At 35.3% G+C, this 22,983-nt stretch overlaps 1 protein-coding gene across 1 annotated transcript in view; it reads right to left on the bottom strand.

Annotated features, from left to right (window-relative positions):
• LOC121729538 (GTPase-activating Rap/Ran-GAP domain-like protein 3) overlaps positions 1–22,983 on the bottom strand; it is a 155,526-nt gene that overhangs the window by 45,656 nt on the left and 86,887 nt on the right. Inside the window, exons 4-7 of the mRNA XM_042118078.1 lie at positions 18,824–18,905; positions 10,314–10,417; positions 1,519–1,650; positions 162–288 (exon numbers count right to left, since the gene is read on the bottom strand). Coding sequence (XP_041974012.1) covers positions 162–288; positions 1,519–1,650; positions 10,314–10,417; positions 18,824–18,905 — 445 coding nt within the window. The remainder of the gene's footprint in view (positions 1–161; positions 289–1,518; positions 1,651–10,313; positions 10,418–18,823; positions 18,906–22,983) is intronic.

Genomic DNA, 22,983 nt, shown 5'->3' with positions numbered 1-22,983 from the left:
GCAAAGTGAACATTTTGCGATTTTCAAAAAATGAATTTCATATGATTCTCCAATGCGACCATTTTAGCCCCGCTGGTCCTTATCTTTTTAGAGGACCAAAATTAAACCGTTATTGTGGTGTAGACAGTAGAACAGTAATTCTTAAGTAATAGAGAACTTACCATTTGATAGCATTTCGTCGTCAGTTTTCTGTCCGGGTAACATTATCATAACTCCTATTTTAAAATTAACGGATCCCTCTTGTTCCTCTAATAACAGGATATCCTTTTGTAATTCTGGACACGTAATCTATAAAAACATAAAGAATTAAAATTACGAAAGGTACTGTTTTGCAAGATTTCATTTTCAGGATAACAGCCATCTCAATGAGGGAGTTTGAAATTCTATTTGCCACCTGCAGGTGCCGCTATGTAGCCTTAGGGTCTATCGTGTCAAACTGCTGTCATTTGTCACGATATAGCTGTTATGTGCCACGATAATGAACCTATTTGACACGGCACCTGATGACAAATGGAATTTAAAACACCCTCATTGAATGAATAAAAGGTCCTCTCCGCGTTAGGCCATGATGTGAAATCACGATTGCCATGACTATGATCGTGTCAGATGTCTACACTCTACAGTATGTGTGATCGACGTTAATCGGAGGCAATTAGAGACGAACACGTTCGTAATCGCTTGTATTTTTCCACCACATGACATCATAGAGAGGTAGTAGAAGATATCTTTGTTGTCCTCTTACTCCTTGTGTTTGTCAACTTGTCTGCTGAGATAAATGTGTACTCGTATTGTGTGGTGTCATAGAACTACTAGGTGGTGTTATACCGGTGCTGAGCTAAGTTGCGTTGCGAGGTATGAGGTACTAAAACCCAATAGGATCGCTTCATTTGCTTGACCTCAGCTTAAGGACGCTATCACAAAAATTATGTTTTTTTTTTTATGAAATAAGGGGGCAAACGAGCAAACGGGTCACCTGATGGAAAGCAACTTCCGTCGCCCATGGACACTCATAATTGAGATACATCTCTCCTGCGCCGGGCCTTGGGTAATTTTCTATGGAGTTTGGGTGTTCTCCTTTGAGAGCGTTTCTCATTTTTCTTTATGGAAATGTTATTTATTTTTTTATAAAATATTTAGTTAAGTATTCGTATAGGGGATTAAATAAGCAAAATTTTTTTTGTATATTTATTTGCCTTAGTTCAGTGTATTCTATAATGATACCTAATCTAACCCCATTTTAATCTTTTGCGATTATTGTGATGGTTAAAACGTATTTATGTGAAAATTTTGTATGCGGCTACAAATTTTTTATGGTATAGACGTGGAGATCATTCATCTTTCATTTAAAACTAAAATATCCTTGCAGTGTGACTCCTAATTCTTTAAAATGGTACCTGAAAATCGCTGATATTTGTGAAAAAATGTGATAGCGTCCTTAAGGATTCTATAGGATCTTAAAAATACATTCCTAGCTACTCAGCTCAGCTCCAGCGGATACGCAGCCCTAGAAAGGCTCACCTCTCTAGGCATTTTATCTATCCTCTCAATGGAAGTGAACTGTGCTAGTATCTGCTTGACCGTGGGCCTGGTGGGTGCCTGCGTCCCGCCGCTCGTCCACGCGCTCGCTGGCAGGTATATTTTGTGAGCACCCTGTACACAGAAAACATAACATACAGCAGCGGTTCTTGTCAGTCTGGCCCCGTGGTAAGTACCTAAAGGACTTGTGTTACGGGTACCAGATAAAGGATATAATATATTTAAATACTTTTATACTATACATATATTTAAGATTTTTACATATATATTTAGTGCACATCCAAGACCCAGGAACATTGAAAACTTTTTGTTCTGTCGGCAGGATTCGAACCCGTGACCCCCGGTTTGAGCTACCAAGTACCAACTCGCTCACCAACTGAGCCACAGAGGTCGTCATAGTCGTTATATTGCTCGCGGAGCCCCCTACAAGGCCTTCGCGAAGCCCCAAGGAACCGCCGAGCATACTTTGCGGATGTCGGATATACAGCAAAGTTTAAATTAACAAAAGTAATATAAGTAATAGTAATAATATTATAAGTAATATAAGAGTACAAATTTTGCTAGGTCAATTTTTATTTTTTTGTATCGAAAATGATCTGCAGGATTAAATCCTGCAGATCATTTGTATTTTTGATTATATTTTTGATACAAAAAAATAAAAATTGACCTAGCAAAATTTGTACTCTTATATTACTTATAATATTATAATATTATTACTATTACTTATATTATTACTTTTGTAAGTGCAGAATTGTATGTTTGACAATATGTTGTTAATATCGTGTTACAACATTTGTCGCATTACTAAAATAATTATTTTTACATAACAAATTTTATATGTTCCGTATGTCGCAAAACGCTGCAAAATTAATACACTTTACAAAACGGTAAGAACAACTTAATACTAAATTTACACCCAGTTACAATTTTTTTTACCCCTGTTATTAACAAATTTTATTGTTTTTTAATAATAAACAATGTTCCGTATGTCGCAAAACGCTGCAAAATTAATACACTTTACAGAACGGTAAGAACAACTTAATTCTAAATTTACACCGAGTTACAAATTTTTTTTACCCATGTTATTAACAAATTTTATTATTTTTTAATAATAAACAATGTTCCGTATGTTGCAAAACGCTGCAAATTTAATACACGTTAGAAAACGGTAAGAAAAACCTAATTCCAAATTTGCAGCGTGTTACTAATTTTTTTACCCCTGTTATTAACAAATTTTATTGTTTTTTAATAATAAACAATGTTCCGTGTATTGCAAAACGCTGCAAATTTAATACACGTAACAAAACGGTAAGAACAACCTAATTCCAAATTTGCAGCGTGTTACTAATTTTTTACGCAATGTTCTTAACTTTGTATTAAAAAGTTTCGGGAGTAAGGCACCAGGTATGTTTTATAAGATTATTTATATATTAATATAATTCTTTAGCCGGTAACCTTCGTATGAGTATCACTTCCCCCCAAGGCATATTTGCATAATATTGTGAATGGAAAGGTAACAATTACCAAGTGCTCTTAAAAAAAAAAAACCAGTAAACTTTATTCCAACTCATTTTAGTTCCCTTACAAAGCGCTAAGTTATGTTTGATTAAATCTGAAACAATATCTAGAATCAAAAGTTTAAGCTGAATAAAACAAAAGTAATTACAACATGGTAAATTATATGAATATTAGTACTGTAACATCAAACTTATTTCATCTAGAAAGTCTGTTTGGAATTTGTTTCTTGCTAAAATGTAATATTCATGATTATAATACAGGGTGTAATAAAAATAAGTGATAATGCTTTAGGGTGTGTACGTGTTCCTTGTAGACAGTTCACTGTGAAAGTAGCAGCACTGAAAGACCAACATTTTTTTTTCACTTTTGTATGGGGAAACTCGTGACGCTCGGGCCCTTGCCCATACAAAAGTGAAAAAATTTTTTCGACTTTCAGCGCTGCTAGTTTCACAGTGAACTCTCTACAAGGAACACGTACACACCCTAAAGTATTATCACTTATTTTTGTTACACCCTGTATATTTTGGATGGTATTGAAAAACAACTGATAGTTTTGAAAAATTCAAGACTACGCCTAAGATACGATATAAAAATATTCTGCGGGGCTAAAATGGTCACATTTAGCAATTCCTCTCAATCAATTCAGCAAATGAATTGTCAAAACTGTCAAACTGACAAATGTCAAATCAGTACAAAAATACAGAAATGAATTGAAAGCAGAGTTGCATTTTGCAATTTTAGAAAAATGAATCATATTATGATTCATGTCATGATTCTTCAAAGCGACCATTTTAGCCCTGCAGATGTCTGCTACTGCTCCTCACAAAGTTATTAATATTATTATTAGTAAGGGGGGATAGTCCGTTTTCTAATAATGATACCAATATTCAATCACTTACTAAAAGTGCTCCGCGATAAAATCCGTAAGTGATTAAATATTATACTTATATTATTATGAAATACTCGTGTAAACCTAAGAAATTATTAAGATACCAATTTATTCAAGGTCCACAGTCTTAGGGCCTGTTTCACCACTTCCTGATAAGTGTTGGATAGGCTATCCACCACTTGACTTGACAGATAGAGTATGGAGAATCTGTCAAATAAGTTGTGGATAGCCTATCCGCCATTTTATAAGGAAATGGTGGCCCAAAGTCTATTATGTGACAATATTCCTGACAAAGTATCATCACCACTTCCTGATATAAATACAATGTAGGTGAAATACTATACATATTATAATTCACATCTTATTATAATATAGTAAAAAAATCGGCCAAGTGCGAGTCGGACTCGCGGACGAAGGGTTTCCGTACCGTTATAAAGGAAAAATAGGCCAAATTTTTTTTTTTGTATTAGAGCCCCCCTTAATTTTTTATTTTATTTAAATGTTATTATTAATTATTAAAGTAGACATATAAATAAGGTCTTTATGTAAATTTCAAGTGCCTAGCTGTTGTCATTATTGATTACGAGCAAAAAAGGCCAAAAAATAACGTTTCTTGTATGGGAGCCCCCCTTAAACATTAATTTTATTTAGTTTTTAGTATTTGTTGTTATGGCGGCAACAGAAATACACAATCTGTGAAAATTTCAGAAATCTAGCTAGAGCGGTCCTTGAGTTACACCTGGAGACAGACAGACGGACAGACATCGAAGTCTCAGTAATAGGATCCCGTTTTTACCCTTTGGGTACGGAACCCTATAAAAGTATCTCTTGATCGTAGTCTTGAAACGACCAATACAAAGTTCGATTTTCAAAATACTTACGTGGCATTTATTAGCGGCGTGGAGAATAATCGTAGAAATAATAATTATCCCTACGAAGATAATTATTCTCCTATACATGTGATAATGACATCAACAATTATTATTATTGATGTCATTATCACATAAAAACTTATCTAACGCTGCCAGCGAGAACACAGTATACATACCATAATAATATAGTAGAGTAACTCAGCAGTATTCTTAAAATTAATCTCGTCCAGCACAGATTATAGTGTGTAGTATAAAGTATTTTTAGGTTTCGATTCCGAGTTTTACGCTTGTCATCTGGGTCTTTGAAATCCCAAAAAGTCAATTACATAAAAATAGCATGCATTTCTATATTACTTCAGTATTTAATGTAGATTACTGTTATTTAATTCAATATTAACCAGATTAAATCAATGCGTTCTCTTAAATATTTTAATTCAGGAGGCTTAGTATGAAGATGGCCTACTGTTTATTATCATTTATATTGTGATATAATTGAACCTCATGCTCACTAAATTCTTCATAAGCCGACCCCGTGAGATTGCAACTAGCCCTATTAAATAATGTGCGATTTTTTATGCGTTAGTTTCGCATGTTATTGTTTCATCAGAAATGATAAAGTCTTGTAGAGGGTTTTCTAACAGTTTTTCATTGTGCTTTTGTATCTGACACATATTTTCATGCCTATTATTATACCTACAGGCTGCGCTGGATATAAAAGAAATTGAAACAAGATAAGCTCCTACTTAAAAATACTTGTTAGAATTTTCTTTCATGCTAGGCGTTTCTAGTCAAGACTCGAGTTTCAAGACGTATAATATAATAATCACTAGCTGTTGCCCGCGACTTCGTCCGCATGGACTTCAGTTTATAGCGCGCGATGTGAACAAAATTGGTGTCAAAAGCTTTTATAAAAAAACCCTAGTAGGTACCCCTTAAATCAAATCAGCTGTGCAGTGTGTACATAATATTTCATTTTTTAAAATTAAACTTTATATTTTATGCCAAATTTTAAAGCTTATTTAGGCCCATAATTACACAACTTTACATTTTATTACTTTATTGATAGGTTTAACTTTTAAGGTTACGTCACTGCATAGATAAAGTACTGAGTTATTTAATAACGTAAAAAAGTAATAACAATCGAAAAAAAAATCGAAACTCGAATGTAAGATGATACCACCTCTTATAGAAAGAAGCCTGGGCAAGCGTCACCGCGATGTACAAATTTAAGCATTTTCACCCGGTTACAACCATTTTTTCCAGTAAAAAAGTAGCCTATGTCCTTTCTCAGGCTTTAGACTATCTGTATACAAAATTTTATTACAATCGGTTCGGTAGTTTTGGCGTGAAAGCGAGACAGACAGACAGACAGACAGAGATACTTTCGCATTTATAATATTAAGTATATATTTCAACGGCGTTCGAAAACAATATTATTATAAGTAAAACTAATAACAGCTCATGTCAAAATTTTAGGACGGATGTTTCAGTGAACATTGATGATTTCCTTTGATGAACATTTACATATTATTATGAACATTTAAATGATTTCCTTACTAAATTGTAAATGTTACAGTGTACCTATCTGTCTGTTACCTCTTCACGCCTAAACCGCTGAACCAATTTCGCTGTTTGGTATGAGGATACTTTGAGTCCCGGGAAACATAGGATACTTTTTATCCCAGAAAATTTACGGTTTAGCGCGATTAACTAATTATTGCGCAACGAAGTTACGAGCCTCAGTAAAGAAATTATTTGAAGTATACAAAAACCTTGTAAATGATAACGCAAGATACAAGAACGATAACCGAAATCTGGATACCTTTCAGTCCCTTCATTCAGGTCAAGCGAGCGAGGAGTCAAATGAACGCGAATGATTAAATGACTTCATTGTAAAAGCTGGTAAAAGGTTCCTTCTGCCGTGATTTTCCCGGATTAAACGTGTACGGCCGTTTGTCCACCGTCACAGAGAACGATATTATTTTGGGCCGATAAAATATCACTTTATGACCTAGGTTCTAGGTTATAGGTTTCATTTTCTACTGACATTGGTCTAGCGCTAGAGGTCTATCTATTTTAATACGTGGGAGAGCCATGCTTCGGCACGAATGGGCCGGCTCGACCGGAGAAATACCACGTTCTCACAGAAAACCGGCGTGAAACAGCGCTTGCGCTGTGTTTCGCCGAGTGAGTGAGTTTACCGGAGGCCCAATCCCCTACACTTTTCCCTTCCCTACCCTCCCCTATTCCCTTCCCTTCCCATCCCTACCCTCCCCTATTAACCTATTCCCTCTTAAAAGGCCGGCAACGCACCTGCAGGTCTTCTGATGCTACGAGTGTCCATGGGCGGCGGAAGTTGCTTTCCATCAGGTGACCCGTTTGCTCGTTTGCCCCCTTATTTCATTAAAAAAAAATAATAAAAAAAGCGCCTGTACCGCTGCTGTTTTGTGCCGTGTAGCAAATTTGTAAATGAAATCTAGATAGCCTAGGTCAGGGGTTCCCAATCTCTTTCAGCATGCGGCGCATTTACACGTCACAATATTTTGTCACGCCGCCCTACTCTAGTCTCTACTATCTATTAGAAAATTATACATAAACACCTTTAATGATTATAGTTAGGTTAAGCAGGTAAATGATAATTAACAAAATATATATTTTATCTATCTGCTTAACATAATTAATATTAACAATATTATAATTTTATAATATTTGTGGTTTCGGATGATAATGGATCATGGAGGATCAACACACGGTGCGCGGCGCCCCTCTTGCCTTTCCACGGCGCACCAGGGCGCCGCATCGTACACTTTGGGAACCACTAGCCTAGGTCATAAAGTGGTATTTTATCGGCCTAAACTAATCTCGTTCTCGGTGACGGAGACGGTGGCGGCGACGGCGGCGGTGGACAACGTGTATAGGTATTTCGTATTTCGCGTATTAAGGTCGCGTATTTTACATTTTTCAAGATTACGTGACTGAGGAATCATTTAAGAAGGGAGAAATTTGCTTTCTTATTCTTTAAATCAGAGGTACTCAACCCTTTTTTTTATACGGGCCACGTTTTAGTCTTGGTGTCGCGGGCCGCCACCAAAAGGTTTAAAAAAGCTAAAAAATGGAAAAAACCTACCTTCACATTTTTTAAAGTTTGTCAGCGCAGATTTTTTTTACTATCGTTAACTTTGCGTAGGCCACCGATAAGGTCTCGGCGGGCCGCGGGTTGAGTAAAGCTGTTGTAAATGGACGTGATTGAGGAAAATGAGAATAAGTGACACGATCTGAGGACTGATTGTAAGATTTTTTTCACGTTATGTAATTTTTTATGACGACGTCGAATAAGTTACTGTTGTTTATCACTAGCTAAAATCCGAGCTTTGTGAGGGCTCGCGTCATCTGACTGATGGTGACACATCTACATATAAATAAAAATTACTATGTTAAAGCACAATTCAATAGAAGTGATAGTTTTTCCGTAAAGTATACCACAAAATTCGTAGGATATACTAGGTCTCGCTTCGCTTTGTCTATTTCATGGGGGGAACAAAGCATACCTACGCCTGAACTCTGCCTTCTGCTATTTTAGCCTGACATGAGTTTTAATTGAGTTTTAACACTCACGAATTTGAGGTTTTAACACTTAACAGTTATATAAAATCATGACAAAGAGTATGTTGAAGAAATCACAATGGAAACTAAAGTCAAGCTGAGTTGTCGATAATTGGCTAGAAACCGCTAATAGTGGGTGGAAGTGTGCCTGTTCTAGCGCCACGTGACTCAACATTGTGGGTAACTCCGCCTGACGGGTAGATCGAAATAGAAATTTCAATTACCCTCTAACCCTATTTAAATAAGGTCATAAAGGACTCTATTCCTTAAGCCGGCGCCAGACATGGGCTTCAAAGTTTGAGCAAACTTTGCACAAATAGGAAAATGCCAGCAATAACTTTGCACAAATAGGCAAATGTCAGTGCCACACTTGGCGAATTTGCGTATTTGATCACATGTCTGGCGCCCGCATTATTGTTTATGTTATACTTTTCAAAAGTACAACCGCAATGACGTGTTAATGGGTGATAATATTATTATTAACATTTTAAAATTATTGTTTTTGCAAGTATCTGGGGCCTTTTGGCTCTTTCACAGTATCATTCGTTTTGGACTCGGAAATTTTGCCTCGCGGTTTTTGGTCAGATGCGTTGCCGGCCTTTTAAGAGGGAATTCGCTCTCTTCTTGAAGGTTTTCAGGTCGCATTGGTCCGGAAATACTGCTGGTGACAGTTCGTTCCAGAGTTTTACAGTGCGCGGCAGTAAGTTACGCGAAAAAACACACGGTGGAAGACTGCCATTCACCAAGGTGATGAGGATGGTATATTTTAAAAATATACCATTTTTTTGCGTGGAACGATGACGAAAAGTTGCAGGAGGCTTAGAGGACTCCCTATGATACAACCAATGTAACCGAAAGAGGATGCAGTGTGAAGCCACATCTCGGCTTTTATCATATTTTTTTGACATTCAGCATTATGAAAATACTTATGACTAAACATTCGATAGGCTAGCACGCCGCAGCTCTCTCCCGTTTCATAGCATCGATAAATAATATTATAACTTTTATAAGTATCACAAAGCAGTTCTTAAAAGTATAAGTACTGCGTACACTAGAAGTTTACTTACATAATCTACTTTCAAAGTTTACGAAACAATTCGAATACTCACAAAGCAGGCAAATTCAAAACATTTAGTGCTTACAGAACCCTGCAAAGTTCAAGTTGATTCAAAAGAAAAATGGCGCTATTTTTTCTTTTTCAAATGTCGCTATTACAAAGCATTTTACATTTTGTGTCATTTTTCTATTCTTTAAAGGTAACTGCTCCATTGGGGTATTATTGAGATCACATTAAGTACCTACGTAAAAAGTTTTCACATAAAGCTAGTATAGCGTTTCTTTTAGTAACTTTTCTTACACCTCGGTAAGCACAGTTTTCTACTTTTAAGGCTTCATAAACTAATAGTAACTGATTTTTCTTATTTATTTTTATTCATCAGAGATTGGAGAACTCGAGATGAAAAAAAGAATGGAAAATAAAACTTACTTACATAAAACCTACTTTATTATTCGTAGCATAAAACTATTTTTATTGAAAAAAATATTCATTATCATCCATACTTCCATACTTCCTATAATATTACTGTCTGTCTGTCTGTCTCTTACCTCTTCACGCCCAAACCGCTGAACCGACTTTGCTGAAATTTGGCATGGAGATACCTCGAGTCCCGGGAAAGGACATATTAGTATACTTTTGGTCCCAGAAAAATGTACTTCTTCCGCGCGACAAACGAGTTTTGGCGCAACAAAGTTGCGGGCGTCACTTGAAGATTCTGTCATAAAATTCATAGTTTTCTGTCAGGTAGTGATTATTCTCAACTTTAACTTACTTAATGATTATTAACTGTGACTTGTGAGTGTTGCAGCTGTAAATTGTAATATTTGATGTGACGTACCATCTTATTAAACAGTATCGCGCGCAGCAGGCCCGCGCTCTCCTGCACCACACTCAGCAGGTACGGTTCCCGCGCGCCGTCCACGCCGATGTAGTTTTGGTGCACTGTAACAAAGTATAATTTCGTTACTAATAAAATGTTTGTATGTGAGGTATTTACACATTACTTAAAATGTAGTTATGTACTTCAGTACAAATATTAGCCCGTGCGAGGAAGTACAACAGACTTATATTTACTACTTTACAACGCTGCCGCGCAATTTATAAACGCAGTAAAGAACATGTCAAAGGGTTCGAGAAAAACGCGGTCAAAGTTTAAATTTTATTTTTGGTTGCTTGCACTTTGTAACCATTAGTAAAAATATACAGGGTGTAACAAAAATAAGTGATAATACTTTAGGGTGTGTACGTGTTCCTTGTAGAGAGTTCACTGTGAAAGTAGCAGCGCTGAAAGATCAAAAAAATTTTTCACTTTTGTATGGTGGGGAAACGAGTTCCCCATACAAAAGTGTTTTTTTTCCAGACAGTCTGTCTGTATGTCTGCAGGCTGTAACTCAAGGACGGTAATAGCTAGAGAGTTGAAATTTTCACAGATTATGTATTTCTGTTGACGCTATAACAGCAAATACTAAAAACTTAATATTATTTTAATTAACAAAAAAATAAAACCGACTTCCAAGGTAAAAACAATAATAACATCCTTATAATATGAACTAAAAAGTATTAAATAATTTTTCTTATCTAATAGTGCCTTTTTCTGAATTCGGCTAAACCTCAACTACTTATTTCTGTACTCAATCTTCATCATTTTGAAGTTAGAGGTAACGGCACACCGCACAACTTCACCAGCATAGCTAGCACAAGCACGTAGACAAACGAAAGAAACTAAATTTTGACAGTTTTACCGGAAAAACATTGGAGTAAAAGTTTCTTTCGTATCTCGATATCTTTCGCTTTTTAAAATCTATATGTCAAGCATGACGATCCGCTTTTGACATTTAGTTTCTTGATTCTGTTTTTATTTTTATTATGGCACTTGGCTATAAAACCATGGCCAGTGTCGAGTAAATGGCGGCAAATTCAAAAAATCGATGAATAGCAACCCTGTCTATAGCCGGAATTATAGTTTTGATCTACAAACTACGAATAATAAAGTTCCTTAGTTTTTATTATTCGTATTTCGTAGATCAAAACTATAATTCCGGCTATAGACAAGGTTGCTACACGTCGATTTTTTGAATTTGCCGCCATTTACTCGACACTGGCCATGGTTTTATAGCCGAGGTGCCATAATTAAAAAAAAAGAACCAAGAAACTAAATGTCAAAAAAAATAATTGCCGTTGCTTTAATGGTTGCTATGGAAAGAGTTTCTTATCTTTGTCCACTGAAACTCAAGTCGATGGGTGGTGCCATGCTCGGGAATAAGATATGTAGACATGGGAAAGAAACTGCCATTACTTTCTTCCGAAGAATCGACTGGGAAACCCCGTGCTAGCTACGCTGATTCATTATAAAAAAATTGGACTGATGGATTCCGTACCATTATAAGGCAAAGATAGACAAAAATTATTTGTGCTTTTTGTATGGTAACCCCCCTAAATATTTATTTTATTTTATTATTAATTATTAAAGTACATTTACAATTAAAATATTTTATGCATGTTCTAATTGTCTTACTGCTGCTTAAATCTAACTTGTATTTCCGGAGATAATATTATGCGAACACAAACATAAAAACATATGTACATGGTACATACATACACTTTTGAAATTTGGAATATACGCTCAGACGCTGATTTGACTAACATATTATATACGAAAACTTGGCAGTTATGGAAATGTTAGTATGTAACACAGATTACACAGATGTCTGTGGTATGTAACATATTACATACTGGTCGAATTGATAACCTCCTTTTTTTTAGGTTAAAAAAAACTGCTGTTTGATAGGATCCAGACTGGATCGAAACTACATTGACGGATTAAAAGAGGAAGATTGTATAAAATGGTCACATTTAGAAATTCCTCTGAATCAATTCAGCAAATTAATTGTCAAAACTGTCAAACTGACGAATGTCAAATTAGAACGAATTACTAGACATGAATTGCAAGCAGAGTGAACATTTGGCGATTTAAAATAAAAGAATTATTATAATGTGACTCCAAAGCGACCATTTTAGCCCCGTAGGTCTTTGCGCATGTCAGCGAACTTCATAAACGCCATTAATAAATTCACAGTAAGTGGATATTAGATCCAGAACTCGAGACGAGATTAATTTCGAACTATCTCGAATCTCGAACTCAGGTAGCGTCTCGAGATCTGTGACTATTTGAATATTAAATCTCTTATTAAATTATTATTCATAATGCGCATTGGAAAATTTTAATAAAAATCTTTCGTTTTATTAAATTAATTGCATAAATTTTTGCGCCAAGGTTGCTTTCCATTTGTATAAAACTTGTCAAAATTCACCAATAGATCCGGTGTACGTAACACGGCCCAGTAATGGTCAGTACTCAAGACGTCAAGAGTCCAACATGTTGTAGGAGTGCCACCATAATCTAAATTACCTGATGACACCCCCAACTCCGTAGTGCCAAAATTCGATTATCGTGCGGGAACCTTACATTCTTCAGGTATAAAAAGTATCCTATGTCCTTTCTCGGGACTCAAAGTATTATACCAAAAGTAAAATCGGTTCAGCGTTTGGGCGTCAAGAGGTAACAGACAGACAGATACACTTTCGCATTTTTAATATGAGTATCGATGTTTTAACATCTTAAGGGCCTGGCCATTGCGTTGCGTTGCGGCGTCGTATCGCAATAAGCAACATCGCACAGAAATGCGATGCGATGTCGGAGCGCAAAATTTCATTGGAAATAAGTCACTATCACATCGGAAATGTACACTGTACAGTGTTGTGGCCTGGGCCTTAGTTTTGTACGACCTATACTAAGGCTGCGTTTCCACTGAAGCGGAGCGGAGCTTAGCGGTGCCCGAAGTGACCAATCGTGCTATTCCAGCGGAATGACAGCGAACATATCGAGCATGGTCAAATCGGCACCGCTAAGCTCCGCGCCGCTCCGCTCCGCTATGTTCTTGAGATATCGAGCTGGGTCAACTGATATTCGATAAAAGGTCACTTCGGCTCCGATTCTCTTTTGTTTCACTGAGTACACATCCGTGAAGAAATTCCCATTTTCCAAGTTCAAATATGTAATGAACAAGCATTTCGAAGAATTGAAATTTTATTTGCATTCGCTTCGATTTTCTCGTCAAGACTGAAAAAGGTTTTGTTTAATGAAAAGTCTTTTATAATGTTCTACCTATTTCTAATCTCTTTATTGAAAAGTAGCTTTTGCCTATTGCTTTACCCGCGTGAAATAATATTACTGCCGTAACTTTGATCCTCTTTTCTGGGAGCACCCCCACACCTCCCCCTTTAGACCTTCAGCACCCACAAGGGGGCGTTATCGCCCACTTTATGAAAGGCTGCCCTAGCCGGTTCAGCAATAAGCTGAAAGGTGGTGACGATTAATCTATTTATGTTAATTTGTCTCTCCATTAATTACGTCAGCGCCAAATTGGAGGATCTGGGGAGCGGTTTGCGAATCTCATTTCCGACCTCACGTCTAGTTTATGTTGTGAAGAGAGGATGACTTTTGGGTGTTGCTTAAGAGGAGTCCACACCGCCGTTTTTCCATACAAACGTTGTCCCCTGTTTCCTCCCTGGATAATGCCGGTAGAGTTATGATTTTTTCCTGAATATCTATGGCCACTATTAGCATGTCCCTATGTTTTCTTTTCTTTTCATAATTTTATTATTAAAAAAGATAAGAACGTCATAAACCCAAAAAAATGGCCAGATTTTCCTCTGTGTTCAAACACCCAGAAAACAAAACTTGCTAAAATATACAAAAAAAAAAAACATAGGAATACAGCTCAAGCCTTGCTTTATATTTTTAAAGCAAGGCTTGAGCTGTGTTAAATCGTACTTAAATCGGTTAAATTTTGGAGAGGAATCAGCGGACAACGAATCTAAGATTTTCTGTTCTTTTATTAGAACTTTTGTCGTGTTGTCTCTATATCGCTCTGCGGTGGGAGACTTGAGATTGATGAAATAGCAATACATTTTCAAATACCTATTTTCAATTTCTCTTGGCCCTGGTGTATCCTCTTAAGTAGCGCAGAATCTCAGAAGTAATGTGTGCATTATCTACGCTCTGGAGCTAAGGTTGAATTTGTTATGTTTACTTTTGGTAAGTCGTTGAGACGCGTTTCGTCTCTGCGCTAGTATAAATTAATATAAGGTGGCTTTCCGAACTTTGGCGTAAGCGATCGCGACCGAAAAAATTTAAGCAAAATGCCACTTAGGCTATAGGTTATATTTTTCACTGATATTGTTCTAGCAATATTGAACCTCAACAGGTTAATTTATGTCGGTCGCGGTCGCTTGCTGCGTTGATTGGAACGGTGACACTCAGACTGACTGACAGACATCGCAGTTTAAGTACGGAACCCTAAAAACGAATTCTTATACCGTTCGCCTTTTATCAACAACAAAGGAGCCTTTCAATTATTATTCTTAAAAAATACTAGCTATTTGACCGAGCTTCGCTCGGTATTCGATAAAACACGAATAAAATGACATTTTCTAAAAATGATTCCTAGCTAGATGGGTTTATCGCCCCCGAAACCCCCTATATACAAAATTTCATGAAAATCGTAATATACAGGGTGTAACAAAAATAAGTGATAATACTTTAGGGTGTGTACGTATTCCTTGTAGAGAGTTCACTGTGAAAGTAGCAGCGCTAAAAGACGAAAAATTTTTTTCACTTTTGTATGGGCAAGGGCCCGAGCTTCACGAGATTCCCCATACAAAAGTGAAAAAAAATTTTGGTCTTTCAGCGCTGCTATTTTCACGGTGAACTCTGTACAAGAAGCACGTACACACCCTAAAGTATTATCGCTTATTTTTGTTACACCCTGTATATATATATATATATATATATATATATATATATATATATATATATATATATATACAAGAATTGCTCATTAAAAGATATAAGATAATTTAAATTTTTTATTTGGAAAACGAATTTGTCATTTTGCAAGTTCACAGGCGGAAAGAATATATCATTAATTGAGGGATTCTGGACAGCCACAGAAACTCGCTGAATCTCAACAAAGAGAAACGGAATCCAAAATTTTTAGCAAAGGCATTATTATTCTCACAAATATAATATTATTATATATAGGTAGAGTAGGTACTGAAAAAAGATGCTTACTGTCTATTTTGGACACTAATAATAATATAATAACTATGTACTAAAAATTATAATAAAAATCATAACCAATATAAGGTTTTACCGATTTTGCTTTGTTTTCATTACGCAACAATAAATAATTAAATAATTATTTGCTTAACTTGCTAATTGAGTAAATTGGCGTTAATATTATAACAAATTGAAACGGAGGGATACTTGTATTCAAAGTAATGGTGGATTTGTCTGCACTGTAGCCTTACCTTAGTTGGTCAATTATTTCTCCAATAATGGATTGTCTAAAAATTTCAATGCCCCTGCGCAATGCGACTATTTTATCTATATATATATATATATATATATATATATATACATATACATATAATTGGAATCTCGCAATCGGCTCCAATTTTCATGAAATTTAGTATATAGGGGGTTTCGGGGGCGATAAATCGATCTAGCTAGGAATCATTTCTAGAAAATGTCATTTTCATCGGATACCGAGCAAAGCTCAGTCAAATAGCTAGTGCATATTATACGTTAACTAATAAATTTGTTGGAAATTCGAACCATCGGAAAGCTCTTGACAACACTACTTGAACCAAGTTTAAGTTGAGCCACTTCAAATTGACACGTGTAGGGTAATTACGAGTAAGCTTTGTTCCCTAATACGTGCTGAACACACTAATTGTTATTTAATTCGGAAAATTCGTACTTTAGTTGAATTGAAGTTTGAATGATGTTTTTCAGTGAAATTAATAAAATTCCATTTTGTTGGTAAAAAGTGGGCCCGTACGAGTTTCTTACGCCGGTTCTTCTCGCTGGGTTAGTTCCCGAACCGGTAGTAGGTCATCACGTAGACTTTTTAAAAACATTAGTTTCACTCAGAAATAAAACATATTTGGAACGAAGTTCCTTATCGAGAGTTCGGCGTATAGGCTAGATAGGCTAGACTAGGGTTGCCAGGCGTTTGGATAAAGCCGGATATAGTGAGGCTTATTGGTTGCGTGTCCGGCCAAAATTAGAGAAAGTCCGGATTTTGTAGAGCTCTTCAATTTTATATGAAAATCCTACAAATTATGTATCTTATTGAACCGTAAATGTGTACGCGATGCCGAATTTATTGATGCTGTCTTCAATAGCAGGACGTTCGGCCTTTTTATACAAAATATGTCCGGCTGTTACGTTTGGTAATCTGGCAACCCTAGGCTAGACAGAACGATATTTGACCTCGACACTTTTTTATTAGTACCTGCATGATAGGCGCAGAGGGCGTTGATAGTATTCCTGGGCGTCAACTAGTTGGCGTTTTTTGAGAATAAACCGACGCGTTGATAGTATTCCGGGGCGCCAATAGACAGCGTTTTTTGAAATATTTTTTTGAGTGTATAATTATGTAAACATACCTACAGGTTTTTTTGAACATAAGAAATAACTTCATTCCATTCGGGTGTCCCTTGACACCTCTCAAGTTCTTTATTTTGTCTATGCTGGTCTCTGATGAGATTTCTAATAACAATTTATGTATCGCACGCGGAGCTCCTGCAAAGCCTTAGCGGAGCCTCAGGGCTCCGCGGAGCATCCTTTGAGAATAGCTGCCTTAGGGAAAAAACTTTTTGTCACTCAAATATTTAATGACAAAATATTATATTTAAGTGATAAAGGGAACAGGGATAATATGGAAGTTATTTAAGTTATAAATTACTTAATGCGGAACGTACACCACCGTTTAAAGATATAAGGTTAAGGTTAAGTTTGGTCTTCAGGTTACTTCTAAATCCACAATTCCCGAGAATTCAGTGAATTTTTAAAAGTTTTTATTTAACTTGCTCTGTATGTATTTAAGTATGTATGTTCGGGTGAAATCTTGGAACTCAATTTTGAAGTAGATATATTTTTTAACCAATCGTGCTGAAATTTTGCAGGCACGTTTAGTTTGGATGACAATACATGATATTGTATGTGACATCACTCTAAATCCAATATGGCAAACGAATGTAATGTCATATTACATCCAATATGGCGGCTCATCCAAGATAGAGGTATAGTTATTTTTAATGCACTTCTGCAACATGTATATTAAATGAAAGGGCTCATTGAGAGTAACTAGGAAACGAATGTAATGTCATTCTACATCCAATATGGCGGCTCATCTAAGATAGGGGAATATAGTTATTTTTAAAGCACTTCTGCAATATGGGTATCAAACAAAAAGGCTCATTGAGAGTAAATTGAAAGTCATGTCGTGTCCTGCCGTGCCGTGTCGTGTCGTGTCGTATCGTAAAATGACGTGACGTGTCGTGTCGTGTCGTGTCGTGTCGTGTCGTGTCGTGTCGTGTCGTGTCGTGTCGTGTCGTGTCGTGTCGTGTCGTGTCGTGTCGTGTCGTGTCGTGTCGTGTCGTGTCGTGTCGTGTCGTGAAGTGCTTTTTGAAGAAAAGCTTTTATTTAAATACTTACTTTAAAAAGAAGAAAATAAATTTCCCCTTAAAAATTCTAACTATTAGTTAGAGAGATTTAGATAGAGACATTATACAATTTGCATTATAATAAAAGCTTGTCGAGACTTAACAATCTGTCAATATTTAATTACTTTAATAAAATAAAAAATATAATATCAGTTTACTCAGTTAAATTGGCACTTACTAGTTTTTTATAAACAAATCACGCGACAAGCTTTTATTATCATGCAAATTGTATAATATATTGAGGTTACAACTTAATAGTTAGAATTTTTAAGGGGAAATTTATTTTCTTCTTTTTAAAGTAAGTATTAAGTATTTAAATAAAAGCTTTTCTTCAAAAAGTTTTTGCTTATACTTTTTTTTAGTTAAATCTTTGACTAGAGTTCTTAAGTCTGCTTGATTGTAGTTTGTTTTGTTTTAAGAATTTGTTAAAATCTGATTGACTTAATTTAAGTCTTTAAGAAATTGTACTTATTATGTGATTGTTTAATGAAATTAAGAAAATAAAAATTCAAAACCGAAACTTCAATATCAATATTATAAAGTTTATTTCACGGCTTCAAGCACCATCGAATTAATTGACTCATAAGCAGTTGGCAGACCGACGTCATTTGGTCGGAATATGTCAAGATAATGTTCGTGATCTATCGGCTGGGTTTGACATAAAACGACCATATTATATAGGTCCGCCCTATGATATTATATTATAAAAAAAATTATCAATGGGTCCGCCATCTGACTATGAATCAACTTCTCTGATAGTATATAAATACTCACTTTTCCCGAGGAAGTACTTAAAGTACCATCGTGTCTGGAACTCGGGGTTCTCCAGCACCGGCGCGTTCGGCGGCCCGAACAGCTGCAACAAACAAGTATGTATAAAGCCTCTGTACATATTGGACCAACGCATAGAGCCAGGCCATTGGGCCAACGTGTAGAAAATGGAGTGTAGCTCCCAATTTTTGGCCAAGTAGGTATTTACACGTTGGCCCAATGCGTCGGCTCAATGTGTTGGCCCAATGTGTAGAGCGGGCTTTAATTAATAATACATGAAATATAATATAAATCGTACATAATTGTATAAATCGTAAAATATATAATGTAACGTTTACACGAATTATATTTTATTTTATATACAAAACTTGTATACATTTCAGCACGATAGACAGAACGAACCAGTAGGCCGACATAGAAGTGTTCGCATCATAGCTTACAGCGTTTCGTTCCTAGCTTACAGTGGTTCATTCTGTCTATTGTGGTTTCTGTTATTTTGAAGCGGCAGTGGTCACGGGTAGAGAGACTACAGTCGTCCAACATATTGAAGTCTTAAAACCAATCTACGCAGAACCAAAGAACGTTATGTTTAGCTATGTTGACTAAGGGCCTGTTTTACCATTTCCTGACAAAGTACCGGATAGGCTATTAAAACTAAGTGATAATACTTTAGGGTGTGTACGTGTTCCTAGTAGAGAGTTCACTGTGAAAGTGGCAGCGCTGAAAGACCAATTTTTTTCACTTTTGATTGGGCAAGGGCCCGAGCGTTACGAGTTTCCCCATACAAAAGTGAAAAAAAAATTTGGTCTCTCAGCGCTGCTACTTCCACAGTAAACTCTCTACAAGGAACACGTACACACCCTAAAGTATTATCACTTAGTTTTGTTACACCCTGTACCTATAGGTAAAGCTTCAGGTAACATGAAATAAATTGTCAGAACGTATTGTTACGAAAATACCGTGAAATCTTGATTGTGCAAATAATTAACTTTCCTTCGCCTCGACGCAGCGATAACTGTACGATCCCTTATCGCCCTAACAAAAGTGAGGTCAACACACTTTAGTTCAAGGTCATAGGTTTTTTTTTTTTTTCCTACGTTAGTAGCCAGTACGCCATATATTTTTATTTTTTTTAGCTTGGAGCTTTCGGGGCAATATTTTTAAAACGGACTCTGTAAATTACTCAAATGTTTTTGCTATACTGCTAGTATGACATTAAAGAAAGATTATTTTATATTTCTTTTATAATTTGCAGACATTTATTTATATTAATTTTAATATTGATAGTAAAAATTGTTTTGAATTATATTACATTTAACTTTACAAAGAGCTATGCAATAAAATAAACAGCATAATATGCATATCTTGCTTTTTAAGATTTTAAATTTCGAATACAACATTTTTTTAATTTCTTAAATCATTAAAATATGTTTTACAGTCCGGTCTCCAACTTGTCTTTTTTTACAGTTTATTAGTAAAGCTGGCTGTTGCGGTCGCTGAAAAAACTAAAACATAACCGCTCCGGCGCGGCGCGGCGGTCGCAGCAAATAAAGTGAACCGCGTCGGCGTAGTCCATTTAAAAGTAAAAAAATAAAACTTAACATTTTCCAGAGATTTTTTTCATTTTGTTACTTTCTCGTTCGTCTGAATACTAATATCAGGGCCTGGTGGCCAAAAATTTTTCACGTTCTTTCCTGCGCGTTCACTTTTACAGATTTTGATATAAGTAAAGATATATTAACAAGTGATATTTCAATTATTAAAAGTTCAATTTAAATTGAAAAAAGAAAGCTAGTTTAAATTTTAAAATCATATACTAATTTAAAATTCGATGTTCGTTTGGCGAAGGCCCTATTTTACATTAGTCTGATAGACACCAGGTTAAAAGAAAGGGACGAAAATTAAACTTAAGTACGAGGGCTGCTATTTATGTTTCCGGAACTGGCCACTTACAAGAACAATATTTAAAAAGTAATTACAACATTTGAAAATAGAACTCTTTGGTTGAAGAATACATTTTGTTTCATGTGACTGTCAATTATTTTTCCATTGTGGCGTCATTTTGAAAATTGCGTGTAGGAGACTGTTGAGTGTTTAGGTTGTGAAACAGAGTCTAATCTCTAAATGTGGAGTATCATCTCCCTTATAATAAAGTAACTTTGATGAACACGAACTTCGTTGCTTATGGGCACAATTTTGGCGTTTTAACTTTTTAAAAGTCAATTTAAAAAGTATAAACCTCAAAATACATATTATTGACACTACAACTTTTTAAACTGTGATTTCATTGACAATTGACTGGATTTCCCAAACCTCTTTTGTAGTATATATGACATTCTCTTTGCCTCTTTTTTGCGCGGCAAGGCTGAAAACTATCCTATTTTTAAAAGCTTTTATTTAACTTGCTCTGTATGTATGTAAGTATGTATGTTCGGGTGAAATCTTGGAACTCAATTTTGAAGCAGATATATTTAACCGATTGAGCTGAAATTTTGCATACACGTTTAGTTTGGATGACAATACACGATATGGTATGTGGCATCACTCTAAATCCAATATGGCCGACAATCCAAGATGGCGAAATAGTTATTTTCAATGCAGTTCTACAATATCGACCCCTCTGGGTAGAAACGTCGTAAAAGCCAAATAGCCATTTTACAGTACGGCCAAAAAACAAAAATCGTAATTTTGTTTCACGCATATTTTTTTATTCTTTGAAGTTATAATAAACCACTATAGCTCATTAAGCTTAAATTTTCGGGTAGTTTACTATAAGAAACTCAAAATATTTTACATTCGATAGTTTCAGAGATCGCATGGCTTTTACTACAAAAAATCTAGTTGTAAATGGCTTTTACAACATTTTTTTTGTTTCACGACTATAACCATGTATTCATTTGGTTGTATAAGACTTAAAACAACGTTTTATTGAAGGTATTTTTTGAATTAAAAGACAAGTGTAATAATAAGAAAGTGCAATTTGTGTATTAAATGCGACAAACATTAGTGACGAATATCAAATTATTTTATAGTTTTTCATTATTTTAATGTATAATTGTACTTTTCCGACAAACTTTAATAAAATTATCAAAATAATCGGCCAAATATAAGTCGGACTCGCGCACGAAGGGTTCCGTACTGTTATAGAGCAAAAATTGTGTTTTTTTTTTGTATGGGAGCCCCGCTTCAATGGTTATTTTATTTAAAAATTATTATTAATTATTAAATTACACATATAAATAGGGCATTTTTGAAAATTTCAAGTGCCTACTTGTGGCCATTATTGATATCGAGCAAAAAAGGCCAAAAAAATCACGTTTGATGTATGAGAGAGGGGCTCTCATATATCAAACGTGATTTAATATTAATTTTATTTTGTTTTTAGTATTTGTTGTTATAGCGGCAACAGATATACATAATCTGTGAAAATTTCAGAAGTCTAGCTTGAGCGGTTGTTAAGATAAAGCCTGGAGACAGACATTCGACCAGATAGCGAAGTCTTAGTAATAGGGTCCCGTCCGGAACCCTAAAAACATGAAAGTTATTAAAGATATCTTTGGAAATAACAGGCTATTGTATACAAACTTACCAACAAAAAATAAACGACATACGTAATTTGTTATTCAGTCAACTCACTCATCACTGCAGTAACATTATCAATATAAGATCTGTTGATCTTAGATTGTGTTCAATCTCTTAACTATGCCGAAATATTAAGCATTTAACAATAATAACATTATCTTAATAAAATCAGTTCTTTGTAATATATTCGTAATGTCTACGGTATAAATCTTTTTGAGGAAAACTGCTCAGGTACATTTTGCTCAACTTGATATAATATGAAACAATCTTAGCTTTTTAAACTAAAGTAAACATTAGAGAGAAAAGACTTATTACCAAGAGTAACAATACGAAGAACTGATTTTCCAAAGCTATTATTGTTAAATACTTACCTAGTTTTGCATTATTTAGAGGTAAAGTTTATTTTATTTCGATAATTTTATTAAAGTTTATCGGAAAAGGTCAATTTTACGTTAAAATAATGAAAAACTATACAACCAAATGAATAAATGGTTTTAGTCGCGAAGCAAAAAAAAAAATGTTGTAAAAGCCATTCGCAACTAGATTTTTTGTAGTAAAAGCCATGCGATCTCTGAAACTAT

This window comes from Aricia agestis, chromosome 8 (assembly GCF_905147365.1).
Source record: "Aricia agestis chromosome 8, ilAriAges1.1, whole genome shotgun sequence".
Lineage (NCBI taxonomy): Eukaryota > Metazoa > Arthropoda > Insecta > Lepidoptera > Lycaenidae > Aricia > Aricia agestis.
This window is presented reverse-complemented; position numbering and strand designations above follow the sequence as displayed.